The sequence below is a fragment of the Limanda limanda genome, chromosome 10 (genome assembly GCF_963576545.1).
Source record: "Limanda limanda chromosome 10, fLimLim1.1, whole genome shotgun sequence".
NCBI classification, from domain to species: domain Eukaryota; kingdom Metazoa; phylum Chordata; class Actinopteri; order Pleuronectiformes; family Pleuronectidae; genus Limanda; species Limanda limanda.
The window spans coordinates 25,811,528-25,832,504 of record NC_083645.1 but is presented as its reverse complement, the minus strand read 5'-3'; the positions used below and the strand labels follow the sequence as shown (position 1 = coordinate 25,832,504).

At 41.1% G+C, this 20,977-nt stretch overlaps 3 protein-coding genes across 3 annotated transcripts; all 3 read right to left on the bottom strand.

Moving 5' to 3' along the window:
* Nucleotides 1-7,458: 7,458 nt before the first annotated feature.
* arl9 (ADP-ribosylation factor-like 9) lies at nt 7,459-11,090 on the bottom strand. Its single transcript, XM_061079506.1, has 4 exons — nt 10,676-11,090; nt 9,475-9,643; nt 9,195-9,370; nt 7,459-8,297 (listed from the first exon to the last, which is right to left on the bottom strand). Exons 1-4 carry the CDS (start codon nt 10,967-10,969, stop codon nt 8,121-8,123), a joined length of 816 nt encoding a protein of 271 aa, XP_060935489.1. The 5' UTR covers nt 10,970-11,090; the 3' UTR covers nt 7,459-8,120.
* A 742-nt stretch (nt 11,091-11,832) lies between these two features.
* Nucleotides 11,833-12,876, bottom strand: LOC133011488 (snRNA-activating protein complex subunit 1-like). The gene has a single exon (XM_061079214.1). The coding sequence runs from the start codon at nt 12,874-12,876 to the stop codon at nt 11,833-11,835; it is 1,044 nt and encodes a 347-aa protein (XP_060935197.1).
* Nucleotides 12,877-13,705: 829 nt separating this feature from the next.
* Nucleotides 13,706-20,704, bottom strand: srp72 (signal recognition particle 72). The gene is made up of 19 exons (XM_061079001.1): nt 20,595-20,704; nt 19,418-19,538; nt 19,152-19,272; nt 18,885-19,028; nt 18,622-18,733; nt 18,499-18,530; nt 18,168-18,292; nt 17,924-17,981; nt 17,631-17,762; nt 17,419-17,547; nt 17,019-17,091; nt 16,803-16,867; nt 16,584-16,679; nt 16,338-16,441; nt 16,128-16,205; nt 15,665-15,802; nt 15,531-15,568; nt 15,209-15,368; nt 13,706-14,739 (listed from the first exon to the last, which is right to left on the bottom strand). The coding sequence occupies exons 1-19, from the start codon at nt 20,692-20,694 to the stop codon at nt 14,553-14,555; spliced, it is 2,013 nt and encodes a 670-aa protein (XP_060934984.1). The 5' UTR covers nt 20,695-20,704; the 3' UTR covers nt 13,706-14,552.
* Nucleotides 20,705-20,977: the final 273 nt, after the last annotated feature.

The following is a 20,977-nucleotide window of genomic DNA, read 5'->3' as shown; positions in this document are numbered from 1 at the left end:
AACTGTGTTTCTCGCTGTGCAAAGACATCTTGTTAGTTACTGGTTGACATATACATTGATATAATGAAGGTAGGACGTTAATATGTATTGATGCATTGGTTTTGCTTTTTATATATATATTTGTTGTATACAGACTATGGGACCAAAACATATATACAATTTGAATACAAGACGCTACAATGCAGATGTTAAAAGCATCTTTTTGTTCACTGCTCAAGGTTAAAAAATTTGGTCTAAATGTGAAAGTTTGTGTTTAAATGTCATGTTACTGATAATTGAAGTCAAATTTAGATTTGCTTTTCACTGAAATATCGTCAGTGGGAAGATGAAACTAAGACTTATTGACCAAATCAATCTCAGTTTCAAATTAAATGTCTCTGAATTAGAAAATCACCCAAATCAATAACTCACTGGTCTCTGCAGCTCTAATATAAATAACTAAAAACACAGATTCAACTGGGTTTAACTTCACAGGTTGTGGTTGATCTAATGAGGTCTGTTACTCTACTGGTCTGTTACTCTACTGGTCTGTTACTCCACTGGTCTGTTACTCTACTGGTCTGTTACTCTACTGGTCTGTTACTCTACTGGTCTGTTACTTTACTGGTCTGTTACTCTACTAGTCTGTTACTCTACTGGTCTGTTACTCTACTGGTCTGTTACTCTACTGGTCTGTTACTCTACTGGTCTGTTACTCTACTGGTCTGTTACTTTACTGGTTGTGGTTGATCTCATGAGGTCTGTTACTCTACTGGTCTGTTACTCTACTGGTCTGTTACTCCACTGGTCTGTTACTCTACTGGTCTGTTACTCTACTGGTCTGTTACTCTACTGGTCTGTTACTTTACTGGTCTGTTACTCTACTAGTCTGTTACTCTACTGGTCTGTTACTCTACTGGTCTGTTACTCTACTGGTCTGTTACTCCACTGGTCTGTTACTCTACTGGTCTGTTACTCTACTGGTCTGTTACTCTACTGGTCTGTTACTTTACTGGTCTGTTACTCTACTAGTCTGTTACTCTACTGGTCTGTTACTCTACTGGTCTGTTACTCTACTGGTCTGTTACTCTACTGGTCTGTTACTCTACTGGTCTGTTACTTTACTGGTTGTGGTTGATCTCATGAGGTCTGTTACTCTACTGGTCTGTTACTCTACTGGTCTGTTACTCTAATGGTCTGTTACTCTACTGGTCTGTTACTCTAATGGTCTGTTACTCTACTGGTCTGTTACTCTACTTGTCTGTTACTCTACTGGTCTGTTACTCTACTGGTCTGTTACTCTACTGGTCTGTTACTCCACTGGTCTGTTACTCTACTGGTCTGTTACTCTACTGGTCTGTTACTCTACTGGTCTGTTACTCCACTGGTCTGTTACTCTACTGGTCTGTTACTCTACTGGTCTGTTACTCTACTGGTCTGTTACTCTACTGGTCTGTTACCCTACTGGTCTGTTACTCTACTGGTCTGTTACTCTACTGGTTGTGGTTTATCTAATGAGGTCTGTTACTCTACTGGTCTGTTACTCTACTGGTCTGTTACTCTACTGGTCTGTTACTCTACTTGTCTGTTACTCTACTGGTCTGTTACTCTACTGGTCTGTTACTCTACTGGTCTGTTACTCTACTGGTCTGTTACTCTACTGGTCTGTTACTTTACTGGTTGTGGTTTATCTAATGAGGTCTGTTACTCTACTGGTCTGTTACTCTACTGGTCTGTTACTCTACTGGTCTGTTACTCTACTGGTCTGTTACTCTACTGGTCTGTTACCGCGCCTCCTGGGAGCTGTGGCTCCTCCGGCCTCTGGGAGTCGACAGGCGGACGGAGCTCTGGTACTGGGACGTCTTGGAGGAAGGACGCTGGGTCTTCGCCTCCTCGTCCTTCCTGCAGGAAAACGGAAGCTGTTACCAAGTCGATTATCGTGGGTTGTGTTGAGAGAGACTGGGACAAAACAATGTCTCCCAGCAGAAGGAAGGAGGGGGGGGCAGACAATGGATTAATGTCAGAGCTTCACTGACGCACGACTGGAAAATGATCTACAACCACACAAACATGTACATTCATTCCTTTTCGTTTCAAATAGGGAAAGTGCAAAATCCTCTCGGACCAATTCCAACTGTAAAGAATACGTTTACTGATAAATAGAATCTTATCTTATTGTTGAATTAACCCATAAAGACTAAAAAGAACAATTTATTGATCCTAACAACACGTTATTTGTGTTACTTTGACTCAAAAACTTGATAAAAACTACAGAAATGTAATTATATAATATAAAGTAAATCTTCAGCAGGAACCTATGGACACAGACAAATATGTAGATAGATCATTAACATTTTTGAATCTTTGGGATTTTAACTCTTTAATGTGTAATAAAGTATTTGATTCATATAAAAATAACACAGATCATTAACTGATAATGAAACTATTTCTTTGCAGCCCTCCAGAATAAAGTCGTCCTCACATATGATCACATTTCTGATCTTGAGGAAATTACACCGATAATATTGTGACATTTAAATTGAAATAAATAGTGTAGCAGGAAGTTCATCTGCAGAACAATTTGATTAGACATGCACAGAATGATCTGATGTGATTAACAAACCTGTAAATACATTTTTCCCCAGGTCAGAAGGTCGAGTTTGTTTGTGCTGTTTATATTTCACAGAGTGAATCTCTGGTGATGGAACCAGCAGGTGATCACTGCCATCGTCAATAAAACTCTATTATCATCAGATTTATTATCATTTCCCCGGGAGCTGCACTTCCTGTGTGGGCTTCTGATTGAGTTACACTGCTGCTGGGCTTTTAATCTGACAGCTGAGTCAGGAAACACTTAGGCGGTATCAAAATAAAAGTAACTACCTCCAGCAGCAGCACATCTCCAGCTCTCAGGGGTGATGGGGGGGAATGGGATCATCACTTTACAGTTTCCTGCATCGACTTGGAGGTTATTAGTCCCTTTGGCTTTGCAAACATTTCCCCTGATATGCCAACGCAGCAAATCAGTAAAGAGCTTGTGTACACAAACAACACCACCCCCATGCTCATGAGTTTTTGATAGAGTCATCAATAAGCCCGGCTCCAGTTACCTCCCGGGTTCGTCCCTTGCTGAGAGGCGTCTCCTGTGCTCGGCCAGGTTTTGGGTTCTTGCACTTGGAAAGAATCCGAGCGCCGGAGCGCCGACGGGCCAAACCGGCTCCTGGTTTCCCCAACTCAGCTTCTCACTGATCCATAGAGACAACGATGAGAAGCTGGGATTAAGAAAACAAAACTTTCTCCAAGTGGGCAAATGTATATGTATATATATTTGTTGTATACAGACTATGGGACCAACATATATATATAATTTGAATACAAGACGCTGCAATGCAGATTTTAAAAGCATCGTTTTGTTCACTGCTCAAGGTTAAAAAATGTAAACATTGGGTTTGAATATGAAAGTTTGTGTTTAAATTTCATTTAAAAAAAACTTATTTTATGATTATTATTATTATAATAAAACTAGTTAAGACAGATAGCAGGGTTATTATTTAAAATCAATTCTGAAAACATAAACATATAAAGAAAGTGTTGAGGTAAAATTAAAAAAGTTGTGTATTATTCTGACAGCTGTTCCTAATATTATATTTTGTCAAACAATCACTTCAGTGTCAATCCACACAAACTGAACATATTACATCGTTTTTGTCGTATTAAATAAAACACTACTTTTAGCAAAGTGTTCCTAATAAACTGAGAACTGTCCAAACACACCAGTCAGTGCTCTCTAGTGGACAAATAATGTAAACTGTGTTTCTCGCTGTACAGACACATCTTGTTATTTACTGGTTGACATATACATTGATATAATAAATGAAAGTAAGACGAGTATATGTATTAATGCATGGGTTTGGGTTTTTATACATATTTTTGTTGTATACAGACTATGGGACCAACACATATATACAATTTGACTGCAAGACGCTGCAATGCAGATGTTTAAAGCATCGATTTGTTCCATTTTGGTTTAAATGTGTAAGTTTCTGTTTAAATGTCATGTAACTATGAATTAAGGTCAATTGTAGTTTTGCTTTACACTGAAATATTGTCACTGGGAAGATAAAACTAAGACTTATTGACCAAATTAAGCTCATTTTGAATTTAAATGTCGTTTAATTTAAAATGAGACAATGGTGCTGTCAATCAAACGTGACCTCTGTTCAGTACTCAAACATAACATCTGTAAACAAACAAACATCTGAGTTTAATCACGTGGTTTTTGGGGGAAACTTCACTGAGAAACTCAAAGACTCAAGTTTCACAGCAGATCAATGAACATTAGATCTTATGTGATGCAGCAGCAGAGGCCGAGAAACTGCAAAAGAACAAACGTGAGCGGAACAGAGGCCATTGTGCCTCTTCCTGTTCTGTTTGTTTTTACTCGAGCAGGAAAGAGTTCCAGACGTTTGCACGACTCGAGCTCCTCACCAAGGAGTCGTAGCCCAGATTGTTTTTGAGGTTTTGTGCCGCGCCAGCTCCAAGATCCTGCAGAAGAGAAAACAAGTATTCACAGAGGACACAAATCAGCGTCGCACACAAGTGTATATTCAGGCACTTTGGGCTCAGAGGAGGAAACATGTAATCACTCTGCGGGTTTCCTTGTTTCTGTCCAGGGTTTTTTCAACTTTCTGGCAGAGCTGCAACCTCCAAAGAACCTGATCCTGCTTCTCTTCAGCGTTCAACCTCAGCGTGACCACTAATCAAACAACTGGATCTGAGTCGTTAACTTTCACTGCAGCAGCTTTTCATTTCAAAGGGATGGAAACACGAGTCTTCCTGAAGATGTTCCCTCGTCTGGAGGAGATGGAGAGAACTCAGGGTCGAGATCCGGTGACTGAAGAGGCCACAACGCTGGAGTCACGTTGTTTTTATTATCATGAATCCGTCCAGTGACTCCTCGTGACTCAGTGGAGTCACTGCATCTCTTTATTAATCTGTGCTCCATCGCTGAGGAATCTTCACAATGTTTTGATATCAATTTTTAATTATTAACTTCTGAAGCACCTTGTGTTTATTGTTATTATTATTAGTGTCTGTAACATCTCAACATATTTGATCCTAGTGCATCATTTTATTACATACAGGTTTTGTCTGATTTATTATTTTATCACTATTTTATGAATGATTTGATGTGTTTTATTACTGTATCATTTTCTTCCCTGATCCTATTTCGACCTGAAATGTTTTAATCCTGTTTCCATCAAGTAAAAGTCTTTAAGCTTCACCGGTTGAACTCAGACTTGAAATGTCACAGTTTGTAAATCTCTCAAAACGTTGTGTAATCCATTACTTTCATGTTTCTACCAGTACTTTTAAATGTGCTATTAAACTTGTCTTGATTTTAAATTAGGTTGTATTATTTGATTTGTTGTTTTGCATTTTAAATGGACTGTTTGTTTGCTGATATTTACTTTCAGTCATTTTGATTTGTTCTTCTTTGTAGCGGCTGTTTTGAAAATTGCTTTACAAATAAAATGATGATCATTATTATATCATTCTCAAAATACTATTGCACGAGCATCACTCATCAAATGACCCATTTCCCACCATATTCACTAACGTCTTTCCTTTTTGTCTAAATGTCACTTCAGTCACTAATCTCTACATATAGAGAAACATGAATTTACAGGGATGATAATAACAGATCTAGAAACATCAGCATTCATCTTCCAGCTCAGATCGACCGGCTGCATCAGAAAGAGTTAACTGGATAAAGAGTGAAGTTACGTCACCTGGTGGACGGACCGAATCTGGACCGGACTCCTGCAAACAACAACAACAACACATGAGACTGAAAACAAGAGACAACACACATCTGCAGACTGAGCTGTTGTGTTCACCTTGTTGTTCAGACACCATCTCAACTCGCAGCCTCAGTCGACCTGTTTCCTGTCGATGGTGTCACACTGATCTCCTGCTGTTGCTATGGCAACCAGGGTCCTTTGTAAGCAGCGCCACACCTGAGGCCTCCTTGAAACTGGAGTCTGGACGGTTTCACCGGCCGTGACTCCTCCTCCTCTCCTCCTCCTCCTCCTCAAGGATTCAAACATGAAGACAGTGATAGGAGGTCGGTGGACATGTCGGCAGCAGCTGTGTGTTCTGATCAGATTCCAGATGTTTGTAATTTATCTGCATTCTCAGATTTAACTGTGTTTTAGTTTTAACCACATGATGTCACTGCTTGTGTGGGCTGATGGGAAATATAGAGACTGTCCCTGTGCGTGTGATCTGCTCAATAACTACAAACTACAAAGAAAACTCCACAGACAATTACTTGAAATATTTTATTTAAATGTGAAAAACAGTACAAACAGTCCGGACCATGAGAAAGCGTTTGGAACGTTACACAATTTTTGATCTTCAAGGTTCTGAGCTTCTGCACGTTCAGTTTGAAATATATATTGGACATGATATTAAAGCAGCAAGTCTCTGTTTTAATTTGAAAAGGTTTATATTAATAAGGAAATAACTGTGTAGGAGTTTAACACATAGTGGCAAATGTTTAGGGTTTCAAATGTACGCAAAACACAGAGCAACGATTATTAGTGTATCATTTAGTGACAAAATAAATCTTCTTAAACTGTAACAAGAACTTTTATTATTTGAATATATATTTAAGTATATATGAATAAGTATATGAGGACAGAACTGTGCAGGAAGTATTAAACAGTGAAGTCAAATTAAAGCTGAGACTTTTATGTAGCGTCTGTTATTAGATTTTAAACTGAACGAGCTCGGAATCTGCAGATCAGAAAAATGTGTAACTTTCCAAAATTCTTCTGGTAAAATCTACATCAAACTGGGAGGAACCGTATCACACAAAATACTTTCAACTTTTTAACTTTCAACTGGACATGGTTTGGTTTTGAAAAACTTTGGATATGCTGTTAAAAACGTTTTACATTCTTCAAACAGTGTTACACATGAAGGCGTTATCCCAAAGTGATTTCAACTTTGATTTCATCAAATGAAATAAGAAATAAGACAAAGATAATGAGTCAAAAGCTGAGTGGTAACATAAAGCTTACCCCTCCCCCTCAAAAAAAAAATAAAGCAAAACACCTGTGGTTTAATTTCTCTTATTGAAAAAGTCAGTTCCCTTTTTTAAGATTAAGACAAAGTTCAAACAGGGAAATGACGTCGTATCGTAACAGTCACAGTGATTTTAAAGCTGTAAACCAACATGGACGCTCCAGTGAGAAACAATATCACGTCGGTTTGGTTACGTCGTTGATTAAAATCACAATATAATGTCTACCTGCTCCGTTTATCATCTGTTTTATTTAGATATTAAACAATTGGTGGTTTCCTGTTGAAATTATGCTTTTAGATATTAATATTTATTGTGTCTGCAGCTCCAGTGGAGGGTCGGTGTTAGAAAAATGGAAATTTAAAGACCCAGACATCATGTCTCTGCACTTTTCTTCAGATTTTGTGCTTTGCTTTGAAATGTTGGCAACAGCACAGATTCAATTATGACCAAATAGTAGATTAATGTAATATTCAGTTGGTGTCGGAGCCTGATATGTTTATTCTCTTCCCAGTTCAGCTTCTTTTAGGTCCCGTTCAGACCTGGTATGGCCTCAGGACAGAAGTTAACACCAGGTCTGAAGGAGTCAATGTTGAGGTATGGATATTATGTAGATTATGAAATTAGAAAAATAACCTTTTCTTACAGCTGTGCTTTCTATGTGTTTGTTTGCATTCACTCAAAATAAAATAAAAACCGTGATGTGAACTAACTTTGCTGGTGATAAAGCTTTAAACTCTAGAGTGAAATGAAATCACTGAAGGCCGCACATGATGCTCGTGTCTCATCGTGAACAGACTGAACCGAAGAGACGAGTTCTAAATGATTACAGTCTTCAGATCTGGTGATTCGGTGACTGTGAAATAAAAAGCGTGTTTTCTTTAATCCTTATTCTAACGTACCAAAACAAAACGTTTTAAATTTTCTCACAAATAAATAAAAAAAAGACTTTCAGCCAAAGCTGGTGTCGTGAATAAAACAATAAAGTGAAGAAGTGCAAAGAAAACACAGGATGAAGTGAAGACCACAAAGGAGCTGTGACCGACGTGTCTTATCTGCTCTCGCTGACCATCTGGACGATCAGGTCCCGGGCGTCCTGCACCCCCGAGCTTAGCTCCGCCTCCCCCCTCCTCACGTGGGTCCCGATGAGGAACAGCTTGCGCTCGCCGATCTCGGACAGCGACAGAGCGTCGTGGAGGTCGGTGATGCTGCAGGCGCCCGGGAGGTCCTGGGAACAAGAGGTGCATATGTTATTAAGGAATAAGGGGATTCTTCATCTGAGTCTTAGATTCTGGTGAAGACAGAGGAAACCACTTTCTACAGCCGTGTTCTGACACATGAGCAGATTCTGATCATGATTATTTTGGAAAATATTGAAATTACGATTATTCAAACGATTACTTTTGAGTTTTCAAAACATGATTTTTGCATTTATTCAGTATTTCTCTCGGTAAAAAACACTTTGTAACTGAGAATCGTGCCAGGAAACACTCTGAAAAATGACTTTAAACGATATGAATGACATATTTTATATTATATAAATGATCAAATAGTCATCCCATACTTTGGAATTCCCTTCTGTTATCCTGGAGTTTAAATTTCCCAGATTTTCCTCTCATTATTAAATGTCCCCATCTCTTTAAAAAAAATGCCAAATAAATGGTTTCAACTCGATTATGTGAGTTTGGAGATCGAAATCACGATTAAAATTTGATTAATTGCACAGCCCTAGTACAGACATTTTCCATATTGCTCTTTTACCTATGAAGAACACAGCAGGACATTGTAGAAGTAATTTCTAATATAAAAACGCCCCAAATATGTTCTGGAAATTAAAGTTTTTATAAAAATCAAACTGAATATATTTTGGGTTTTGAAGAAAAAGCTAAATGAAAATTCACAGAAGACACCACAGACCCTGGGAAACTGTGATTTACCATCTATTGATAAACATTTTTAAGTTATTGATCTATCATCAGAACGTTAATCGATAATTAATCATATCTCATCTGAATAAAAATCATCTGAATTCAAAGTGAAGCTGCGTTAACAGATTTCAAACCGAACACAGACGCTCACAGGCTTTTAATTGAAAAGCATCTCGAGTGGTTTCTGTCACACTCACCTGTTTGTTGGCCAGCACCATCAACGGCAGGCAGGGGTCAGAGGTCAGCAGCGCGTGTAGATGTTCCCTAGCAACCGGGAAGTGCTCTGGCTGGGAGGAGTCGACCACGAACACCAGCAGCAGAGCCTTGGACATGTATTTCTGCCAGTACGGCCGCAGGTCCTCTTTACCTCCGACTGAGAAACACACAACAGACACACAACAGATCAACACAATCACTATTGAGTCATTTGAATCATGTGGCTTTAACGACTTTAACATGTCGTGTTGTGTGACTCACTCTCTAAGAACTCGATGTGCAGGTCCTCTCTGTTGATGGACACGGCGTTGAAGCCCTGAGTCGGCTGCATGTCCTGCTCCAGGCTGCCGGTGCTCAGGCAGTGAAGCAAACTGGTTTTACCGGCTCCGTCCAGACCCAGAACCAGAACCTGGGTCCCCTTCGGCCTGGGCTGTGGACAGACACACACACAAAAACACACACACAGAACAGTACACGTCAGATAAATCCTGGGTATCGTTTGAATGTTTAAAAAACACAACGCTTACATGATACTAAGGGATTAAGCTTTGTCAACCAGAGACCACACAAGTTAATATATATATATATATATATATATATATATATATATATATATATATATATATATATATATTCTGAACTGTTTCCTGCTCAGAGACAATTTAGAAATTTCTATTAACTCAAAAACTACAAATCATGTCTATTATGTATTGACGTTATATGGCTATGAGGTGAATTGCTAATTTCTTGGGTGATTTCCTACATTTCCCAGAATACCAAGCAGCTATTTATTAGTTTAGAAATGATTTTCTACAACCTTTAAATTCAATATCAGTCCTTATGACAGGTGAAGTTAAGCTGAATATTCTAAATTGAAGGTTGCTCTTGACAGTATTTGTTATTTGGTGGCATGGATGAGTCACGGAGACACAAATCTGTTCAAAAATAGAAGTAAAAGTGGATTATTATAACACAAAGAGAAGTAAAACGATTGCAAAGAGACAGAGAATGACTCAGAGGTGACACACAATGAGTATAACGACACACAAAACAAATACAGAGATCGGTAGAATCACAAGGACACACAACATAAAAACAAGGACACACAACATGCATTGTTACTGCCTTTATATCCCTTGATTCTATTCTAATGGCTGGATCCATACGCTTAGTTTTAAAAACATATGACTGAAGAACCGACAAAAACAAAAAACAAGACACATAATAACCAAAAACAAAATGAACACAAAGACACAATCCCAATAGAAAGAGACACAACATGGTTGGTGGGAGGGCTTTTACATGTCAGTGCCCAGGGCCCCAATCCGCCCCTGTTACATGACAGATTATTTTATATTTATTATATGATTTTAATATTTCCACAGAACACTAAACCCTCCATCATCCTCCAGCCTCCAGCCGGGGTCGCCAGCAGCTGGAGCCCGGGGAACACGCCTCTTACCTGGGGTGTTTCTGGGGGTTTGACCGCAGCAACAGGCGGAGGAGCAGCTGCTGCAGAGACATGTTCGGTCACCTTCATCACCTCCTCTTCCTCCTTCCTCCTCCTGCTCCTCTCTCCATCCACCTCCTTCCTGTCTTCTCCCTCCTGTCCTCCACCACCTCCTCCACCACCTCCTCCCCGGGCTTCAGGCGTCTCCTGCCCGGGGAAGGACGTGTATTTCCAGATCAGGAACGCGACGCCCCCCGCTACAGCCGCGGAGGCACCGAGGGCTCCGGCCTCTCTCCAGCCGACCATGGTGCTCGACAGGCGGCTTGGCTGCTCGGACTCAGGCGGACATTGTTCCGGGGGAAGTTTGAAATTCGCCTCCTGCTGCGGATCAGCTCCTCAACAAGTGGATTAACGAACCGGAAGCTGAAGGGAAACCATTTCCGGTCTGTTTACCCGCGTTTTGTTGATGCGCTGCCTCAGGCTGACCACCAGGGGGCGAGAGCTTCCCCCTTCACCATCATATCAACTGGACTCAAAATCTATATTCATATTAATCAATATAAATGTTTCTACTATCTTTAGAGATGGTGGATGTTCAACTACACTGATATAAGCTTTCTTGGAAAATCAAATAAAGACATTAAATTAAAAATAAAGGAAATTAAACATTTCTACTCCCTTTTGTTATTTCAGATTTGAATTGTTTTAACGTGATATTAAAGCTTTTAAATCAAGACAACTTTATACAACATTGAAGGCCTGAATACACTTTATTATATTTTAATCACTGTTTTTCCACTGTTACAAAACTGAGTTATTATTTTAGATCAAACGTCATCTTCAGATATTCCATTTATAATACTTTCAAATACAGAAAAGGATTTTTATCTCTCATTTATTCTTTGTTTTTTTAAATAAGACTTATCAAAGTGATGTCATTCCACATTAAAACTAAATAGGAATTTGAGAAACATCAGCAGATCAGTACATTTATTTAGAAATGAAAAGGATCCCAATACAATATATTTTACACAATAACTGAACAAACAAATCAAGTCAAATCCAGCTCTATAGAAAAGTAAACTCTTTATTTTAAATGAACCAAGCCCAGTTGAACCTGTGAGAACAGATTATGAAACCCGTCCATCCCTCCTTTGGTCGTCTCCTCTTCACCGGTCCTCGGTCGGCTTCTCCGGAGCAGTGAGGAGCCAGGCGTTGAGCTTGTACTCCTCGGGCTCCACCTTGAGGTTCTGCCTGGTCCGGGCCCTCAGGGACGGGGGTCTCTTCTTGTGGCCGGCCCCCGTCTCCTGGCCGTGCTCCGCCCTGGACCTGGAGGAGTCCACCACCTGGGTCTGGCGGTGCCTCCGGCCCTTGGTCACCTCCTGGACGCCGCTGTAGCTCTTGTTCTTGATGGAGCTCAGGAGCCTGGCCCTGCTGCTGCACTCCTCCTCTGCTGTCTCCTCCTCCTCCTCGTCTCCAGAGATCTTGTCTTTGCCGTTTTGCGAGAACATCTTCTGCTGCCACGTGAGGAACTCTGACAAGGTGTCCTTCAGGTGGGAGGCGAAGTCCTGCTGGGTCATGGTGACCTGGCTGCTGACCTCCACCGTGGCCTCCTTCAGCTTCTCATACTGGGCCTGGACGTTGGTCATCTCCTCCAGGAACTCTGGGGAGACGAGCTCCTGCACGGCCGTGGCCCTCCCCAGGAACTCTGCACACACCGGCTCCTTCTTCGGCTTCCTCTGCTTTATGAAGGAGAGGAGATGAGGCATGGCCGTGTAGTGTATGGCTTTGATGGACACCAGCTTCTTGTAGACGTAAAGCACATCGTGATGCCCAGCTTCCACAGAATCCTTGAAGAACTTCTGAACCTGGTCCCAGTCCTGCAGGGCCAGTCGGATCTTCACAGGAGGAACAGCGGGCTGCGTGTGGTAGAACCCGAACATCAGGTACAGGCCTCCCACTCGGATCTGGTAGCTGTACGGAGACAGGAAGTACTTCACGGCTGTGGCTAGTGTCACTCTGCTGAACCTCTTCTTCTCACCCACACCTGGGCAGCCCAGGAAGACATCAGAGAGGCCCATGCTCCTCCAGATGGCTGAGAACACCTCGTACCTCACCGAGTCGGCCTGCTGGAAGCGAGCGAGCAGCTCCTCCACGTCCTCCGTCAGGGGGGGGAAGAAGAAGTCGGTGTAGATGGGAGGAAGACGAGGCATCGTGTCCACAACAGCTCACAACTCAGCAGCTGCAGATCATCAGAGGAGGAGCTCGGCTAAGAACCACATGAGGGGAGGAGAGTCCAGACAGGTGAGGGGCAAGTTCAGCCAATCAGCTGAGAGCTGGGTCTAGGAGTGGGCGGGGCTAATCAGATCAATTAATTAATCAAGAGAACTGCTGCGGACATTGTTTGTCCACATGTCACCGAACGTCTCCACTGAAGGATGAAAAAGACCATATCTAAATATAACAATACATATATTTATATAAATATAAGTTTAAATGAATTGATAAATGAAAAAAATCCATGAATTTGGATGTTCATTTATCTAATTAGAAATTAATTCATGCATTTCTCAATGTATACATAAATGTGTATATACATTTTATTATGTTTTTCTACATCTATTCATTCGGATTTCTACACTATTTTATTTATATATTCTTACATTTATTTATCTGTTTATAAATACGATTAAAGGAAATCCTTAATGAGAATGTTTGGTTTGAGAAAAACCCTGCACACAAAAACTGAACATTAGCTAATAAGAGCTGGTCATAAACTAAATATTATCCTGTTTTAGTCTTAATAAGTAGATTATATGCATCGTTCATTATTTTGACATTATAGAAACTACTCTTAATGTGATACTTGAATGCAATATTACTGCCTTTATATCCCTTGATTCTATTCTAATGGCTGGATCCATAAGCTAAACAATATTTATAAGCTAAAAGAAAAACTAGAAATACAAACCTGATCATTAAAATCTTCTCTCCTGCCAACGTCAACAATAGCACCGTCACAAGTAACACACAAGGTCTTTGTGTTGCTGTTAATAGTTTTATTAAGATTTAACAAAACTGGAAACCTGTTTGGCCAAAATAGTCTCCTTCCTCATTTCCTAAAACATGCATTCGACAGAATTAAACTCAAGAGTTAAAATTCTCTCTCGCTTGAATTAAGACCAACACAGGAATTCAAAAAATAAATACTCTTTAACATTTCATCCAATGCTCAGAGGTCGATGGTCGACTGAAAGTAAAGGGACAATTTCAGAGATGAGGCAGAGTGTGACGTCCGACCACAAAATATTAAAAGACAATTCTCCCAAATCAGAACTTCAAGTTACATCGTAAAAGCAGCGTATTTCCAAAAAAGGTCCTTAAACTCATCCGTGTTTTCCAGTTTCTTGTTTTAATTATTGGATGTAAATGCACACGTTCAACATTGTGGCTGATTGCAAACAGCAACCTCACATGTGGAAGACGCGTCTGTGAAACATGTTAAAGGGGAGAAAGATGCATGATTTGATATAAAAAATATTCAAGCTCGGTTGGAGGAGCCGGCTTCATATCAGACTTCTCCAGAGGAGGAAAACTTGAGGAAACAGACTGAGGAGGTTTTCTTTTAATCATTCTCGTCTCACCTCAAAGTTCATGAACTTGAGAGAAATCTCCGCTTTTGAAGAGCAACTAAAAGTTCATTTTAGAGACGCTGTCCTTTAAACATTCAGTGAAAAAGGGGAAGTTTTGGTTTGAGACATTTAAATGAACGGCAACAACAAAACTTAAATGAAAGTTGAAACATTAAAAAAAAGAGAGTTTATGATCTCTTGGTGATTTGTCGGCCACACGGAGGTCGATATATCCCGTGGCTCTCTCTTCCTTCCTTCTACCAGCCTCCTTTCCCGCTCTTCTTCTTCTTCTGTGGTGCCTTCTTGCGTGTGGCCCCCGGGGCGGCAGGTTTCTGCTGCCGCGGCGGGACCACGTTGCTGGCGGCGGCGGCGGCTGAGGTGGAGCCGGACGCAGACCCTGGTCTGGGGGAGGTGGGGGGGCTGGTGGCCGTCTTACTGGCGTCCCTGGAGCGGAGAGAGAAAACCAATGGTGTCACAGATTGTTCTCAAAGTAAAACATCTAACTGATTCATCAACTGTTTCAACAAAACTCTTCTACATCGACATAGAAAAGTTATGATTTATGGATTCTTACAAAAAACCCAATTCTACAATTCCTGTGTGAGATTAAAACTCATAAAGAGACGAATTGAAAGCCGATATCTTAACATCTCGTGTTAAAGCAGTTAGACATTCATTCTAACAGATGGACTTTTCATTAGACCGACTTTATTTTGGCCGAGAGACCACATGTGCAGTTTCTCCTGCACAGCAGCTGGAGGTCTCCACTGAGGATTCATTGGCAGAGAAATAAAAAGGACAATTCCTGCAGCTTTTCCTCCATTAGAAGAGTTGATCACAAGGTTCAAATTACAGGAAATTGCCCCCAGACGGCTCTTTGTCTCTCAGGTGACGTGCACATGCTCATACTCACAGCTCGGCTGAAGCTCCTGCCGTCGCTCCCTGTGTTCCCTTTCCGATCTGCTCCTTCTTCTTTCCCTTCTTCTTGCCTCTGTAGTAGGTGCGCTCCCTCATGGGCATCCACCTCTCGAGGTCGGGGGTTGCTTTAGGGTCGCAGTTCTTGGGTAGTTTGCCTGAAATGAGAGTATGCGTCATTATGCTTTATTGCTCAGACAGAGTAAAGCACCATGTGTGGCAGCAGGGGGCGCTGTTGCTGAGTAAACGTTACTTAGTGTTGTAAAGATTACCTCAATAAGAGGACTTTATAAAATATAAGGTAACTAGTGACAATGTACCTTTCTTCTTCTTCCTCTTTTTCTTGATCTCAGCTTGGCTGTAAAGGAAATGCAGACATGTAGGTTAAATCAACAGCTTCTATAAAAATAATATAAGAAATGTGAAAATCATGAATCCGACTTGGAGGCCTCACCCTTGTTCTTTAAGAAGATTTTCTCCCGGAGCTTTAGCGGCTTTTTTCCTGACATACGTGGCCCCGTGTGAGTTTTCCAGCTCGTCCACGTCCACGTTGAGAGACATGGCCTCGGCGGAGGGAAGGTGTTTGCTAAGGCTGGAGAGGAATGCTAAGGAAACATTGTTGTTCTGACACTTCACCTGCACTCCATCGTTCCAGATTCTAGATCAACCATCTGTCGTTTGGTCTTCTGGGGCTTTAAAGAACTTTTTCTTGTATAATTTTATCTGCCAGATATTTACTTGGTCAAACAACTGATTGTTATTCCTCTAAAATGTCAAAAATGGTAGAACATTTTGCTAGTTTTTCCAGAGCCAATAACAGCAGTAAGATTAAACTATTAATTAAGACAAAAATGCTTGTTCATTATTTCTGTTGATCCACTACTAGAATAATAATCAAATGTAGGTGAAAAGGATACGATTTGGCTTTGTCTGTGTCCACCAGGGAATAAGCTGAGATGAGTTGTGCCAACGTGTGGATGTCCTTGGTGTTCTGGCTGTTTAAAGAGAAAAAAAACAATATTTGTTAGCATGAAGTAATATCAAGTTTGATAAATCAGCAGCTGAGAGAGATCCTCTGAGATGCACGTCATGTGTAACTCTGCTAATCCCCTCATGCTGTGACTCACTTCCACAGCTGCTCCAGATCACTAATGGCTTCTTTCTTCCGTCCGTACTTCAGTTTGAAGTTGGCAGCTTCTCGTACGAGAGCCAAGTGGGAAGCAGATCCCGGCTGCGGAGGAAGCAAGACAAAGAACAGGAACATTAACCAGTGGAAACATGTTCAGGAACTATCATCAGATTGTCTTAACACACACACAGTTAAGACTATAAGTGGTTATTAGTTTTTTTAAATACATTTGTCAATACAATACCTGTTCAGACTGGAAATGCTCAATTGCTTGTTTGAAGACGTCAATAGCGCTGTCGATGTCTTCTTCATGGGAGTACATCGTGACTAGAGCTGAAATCTGAGGAGTGACAGGCACAGGTAGAGTCAATGTGATGAGAAATTACTTTACACAGTTAAAAGTATGAAATCAACACTACCTAATGACTTAAATGCACAATGTTGTTTTCTTTTGAAGACTTACCATCCCTGATTTGTGCTTGAACTCTTCAATGGACCTCAGGACATCGCAGGCTTTTGTCACATGACCTGAGGACCAAAACAAGTAATTTAAACAAAGTGTTACGACTCAAATTCAGCTCCTGAGAGCTTTAATATATGGAGAATTACTTCCTATGCAAAGACATTAGAATTTGTCCGAACGCTTCCAATCATGAACCAAATAAAAACACAACAGTACCTTGTACTAAATATAGTTGTGCCATTGTCAGTTTGATGCCAGATGCACTCTCTGGATGCTGATCAGAGAATTGCTGGAAAACAGGAAGAGGCAGTTTAAGATGTGTGGAAATACAAATCACTGAATGCACACATACAATAGTGACAACGTTATGAAAAACACTTTCATCATTGCTGTGTAGAATCCCACTTTAGACAAACACACTTGATTGTAGCAGCTGCGGATGAATGGAACCATAAAGAGCTGGGAGTTGATCATGTTTTACATTTAATAGATCTCAACATTTATAGAGCCACAGACATCAGGCACAACAGCTAAATTAGCTTAATTTGGTAAATAGAGTTAAAGTCATTGACAGGGTGTTTTAAAGTGTGGGAATGAGACATGAACTCATTGGTACCTGGAGCAGCTCGATGGCTCGGCTGTGCTGCTTCTCTCTGCACAGCTGAGCGACCTGGATGAGGACCGGTCGAGGGTGACCTGGGTTCTGAGACTGGAGATTGGAGGAGAGCTTCCTGCACTGGTCGGCCTGTTAACGACAAACAGCAACGTCAGTCATCACCGTTAGTTTCCTCTGAGTCACATCTGGGGTTTATGTTTCCATCACCGTACCTGATTTGTGTACATGGCCAGCAGAGCTTTGTTGAAGTCGATGGCCTGGAGCTGCTTCTTCGCCAACTTGTACTCGACCCCCTCAGTGTTGGTGAGTTTCACCTTCTTCTTCGAGTCGAACACGTTTTGGTCCTGAGGGAACAGACAGAGCGTTAATGAAAACATCTCTTGCTCCAGTTGGAATCAGGCTTGATGAGCCTGGTTAAGAATGAAGTAATGAGGTTTCCTGTTATGTCTCGATGCTGATTAAAGCTCATTAAACACAGACATTGGCAGGCTCGCAGTCCACCCACCTTGTTTATCGTGATAATATTGTTGGCAGTCACAGCGAGCAGCCCCACGTCTGACGGTCTGGAAATACATCAAACAATCACACATTAAAATTAAAACTCTGATACAGCCTTTTGAATGGCTTCTGAAACCATTTCCTTTAGATCTTGATCTGTACCGTCACAACAAACATTCAAACTTCACTCCGACAACATCATTTCAACCCTAGTTTCTTTCTTCTCCTCTATATTCCTCACACATCCTTACTTGAGCTTGATGACCTGGTTGTAGAGCTGCAGCGCCTCATCTGTCCGACCTTGTAACTGAATGATGTAAGCCATCTGAGAATGAATGACGGCCAACTCCGACTCAATGTCCTCTTCAGTTACATCCTGCAAGCGAACAAACCAGGAACGACAAGTGATTATTCTGGGGAGAACTCAAACTCTCTCACCCTCATGACTAAATTTGTTATTGACAGGATTAATCCCTTTCAGAAATGTCTGTGACTTTCCCAAAGCTTATCAAGGCCAGAATACAAGTCCAATTTGATAATTGAAACAAACATATTTCAAAAAAACAAAGTCATGCCACTTACAGAATCATCTGCCAGCGAGACTCTGCAAAGCTCTGAAGAAAAAACAACAACAAGAATTTAATATTAATTCTCAACAGGACTGAAAAGGACTTGATGATAAAAGGTCCGATGGCTGTGACCGACCTTCTGCCTGTTGTAATTTATTAAAAGCCTCCACCAGCTGTCCTTGGCCAATCAGAGCGCAGGCAGTGTTGTAACACAGCTCATAGGTCGACTCTGGGAGACCGAGATCTTCCTGCAGAGGGGGAAACACATCTCAAATTAATGCACAGTTAAAATACATAAAGTGAGGCAATAGAAATGCTGTAAGAGAATCAGTATATAAACTAAAACATCAGCCCAGATGTGATCAACAATGCAAAAAGTATTGTCAGTGTGTTGTTTACCAGAGGGGCCTTCTCCCACTGACTCATTGCAGCCAGAACAGCAGCCAGGTTGGTCTTCCTCTCCTCCTCGTACTCATCCTGGGAGTTCCTGATCAGATCTGTGTAGACGGACTTGCAATCGTTGTAGCGCTCCAGTCTGTACAACTAGGAGAGGAAGAGACAAAGTAAAAACCTGAGAGTATATGTTTTCCTTTCCACAAAATATCTAACACTACACATCCAGCCTCCAGGAATATTATATCTATGCTACTGGTCAGGAATCCTCACCACTTGACCATAAAGCTCCTTCAGCTTGTCAGTTTGTTCCGGAGCATTTTCAATGGTCTTCAAGGCGTTTTCCACTCGGTTCAGCCGGTACTCGCAGTACGCCTTCTCAAACACCACCTCACTGACGGACAAGAGAAAATAAAAAATGATCTCAGTGATGAAATGATGTCAAATCAGCGTTAAGCTCTAATTACAGCAGGAATTAATGTTGACCAAACACAAGAGGGAGAAGTTAATGTCAAGTGAAATAAGTGGTTGTTGTTTACCTGCCGAGCATCTTTGTGTGAGTGTTCATGACATTCAGAGCCTCTTTGAAGCTGCCGTTCTGAGTAAGGCAAACGATTTTACACTGAAGAGCCGTCACATCTTCCCTGTTATCCTGCAAAACTGTGACAGAAGATAAAACACACATTACAACACACTCAGTGATGCATGTTAAGGAAGAACAACAACACTGATTCAATGCTCTCCAAACATACATCACTTTAGTTCTTCTCCAGTTTTTGCACCACTTCAGTGATTCTGATTTTTTAAAACATTTCATTTGTGAAAACAGAAAAAGGTGATTTAACTGCAGGCGGGATCTGGTCTAGATGGAGTTAAAGATATAAATGAAATATAAGTTTCAGAAATCTGACACAAAGTTTTGCACCGTGTTTAACCTTCCTGGGTAAATGTGGATATACTGGTCTATACTGGTTATTTATCATACTCTTCTACATCAATCACTTGAATACTCTTTGCACAAGTGTTACCTCGTGTTTATTTAGAATTCACCAAAGAACTTTATCTATACTTCTATTGCTTACTTTTACAAAACAGTCAGTTGTAATATATTTGTATAATATCAATAGGAATCTTTATAAGAAGCATGATTTGATTAGAGGATAAAACACTTTGTTTGTTGTTTTAATCCTTTTCCATGTTTCCTCAGATGCAAAGAAGGAAAGAAAGTGAGTTTAAAATAGAGTTGAGGCTTTGCTCGGTTTTCCTTTCTCATCTAATTGACTAAATACTAGTTTAACTGCATTAAACCAGGATAAAGAGAAGTTTAAAGGTTCCTCCAGACTAGAGCAGCTCACTGGAAGCGGATCAGCTGCCAGCCTTGAGGAGCTAGCATCCCGGCTAGGGACACGTCAGTGGTCAGAGGAGCACGGAGGAGGTGATCCGAGGCAGAGCATTAAACCTTCTAAAAACAATAAACCCACAGGAACCAGTTTAAAAGGTCACTGGGACTCTGACGTGTGCAGCTCAGGGGAGAAGTTCGATCCACAAGTCGAGGTTTGAGAGGTCTTGCAGGAAAGCTGCGGTTAGCCTAGCCACATGCTAACAGCTGGCCCAGTGCAGCCCGCTTGCTTGCCCGGAGAAAAGCCCGGTTCGCCCGCTGCCTGGCCACAGCTCCGACACTGCTCGATGGCCACATGATCACCAAAGGCTCCTTACTTTTTGTCAGAGCCTTCAGGGCCCGGGTGTAGTCTCCATTCTGCCCGCAGCGGTTCACTTCGGTCCACAGCGAAGCCACGGACACTCCTCCGCTCGCCATCTTGGCCCGTGTGACGTTCTGGGACGAGCGGAAGTAGAACCGGGTTCACTTCCGGTTCAGCGAGATAAATCTTTTTTAATTGTAAATAAATTCAAACACGCAAATAGAAGTTTGAAGAGAGTTCATGAGGTTTTTCTTAAAAGTTATTTATGAAGTTGACATTTTTTAAATATAAAGTTTTTATTTTCCTTTGTCGCAGATTTACGGTGCGTTCATTGACACAATGAGATACCGTAAAAATGCAGCTCCGATCATCATTATCAGAACAATAACGTTACAATAA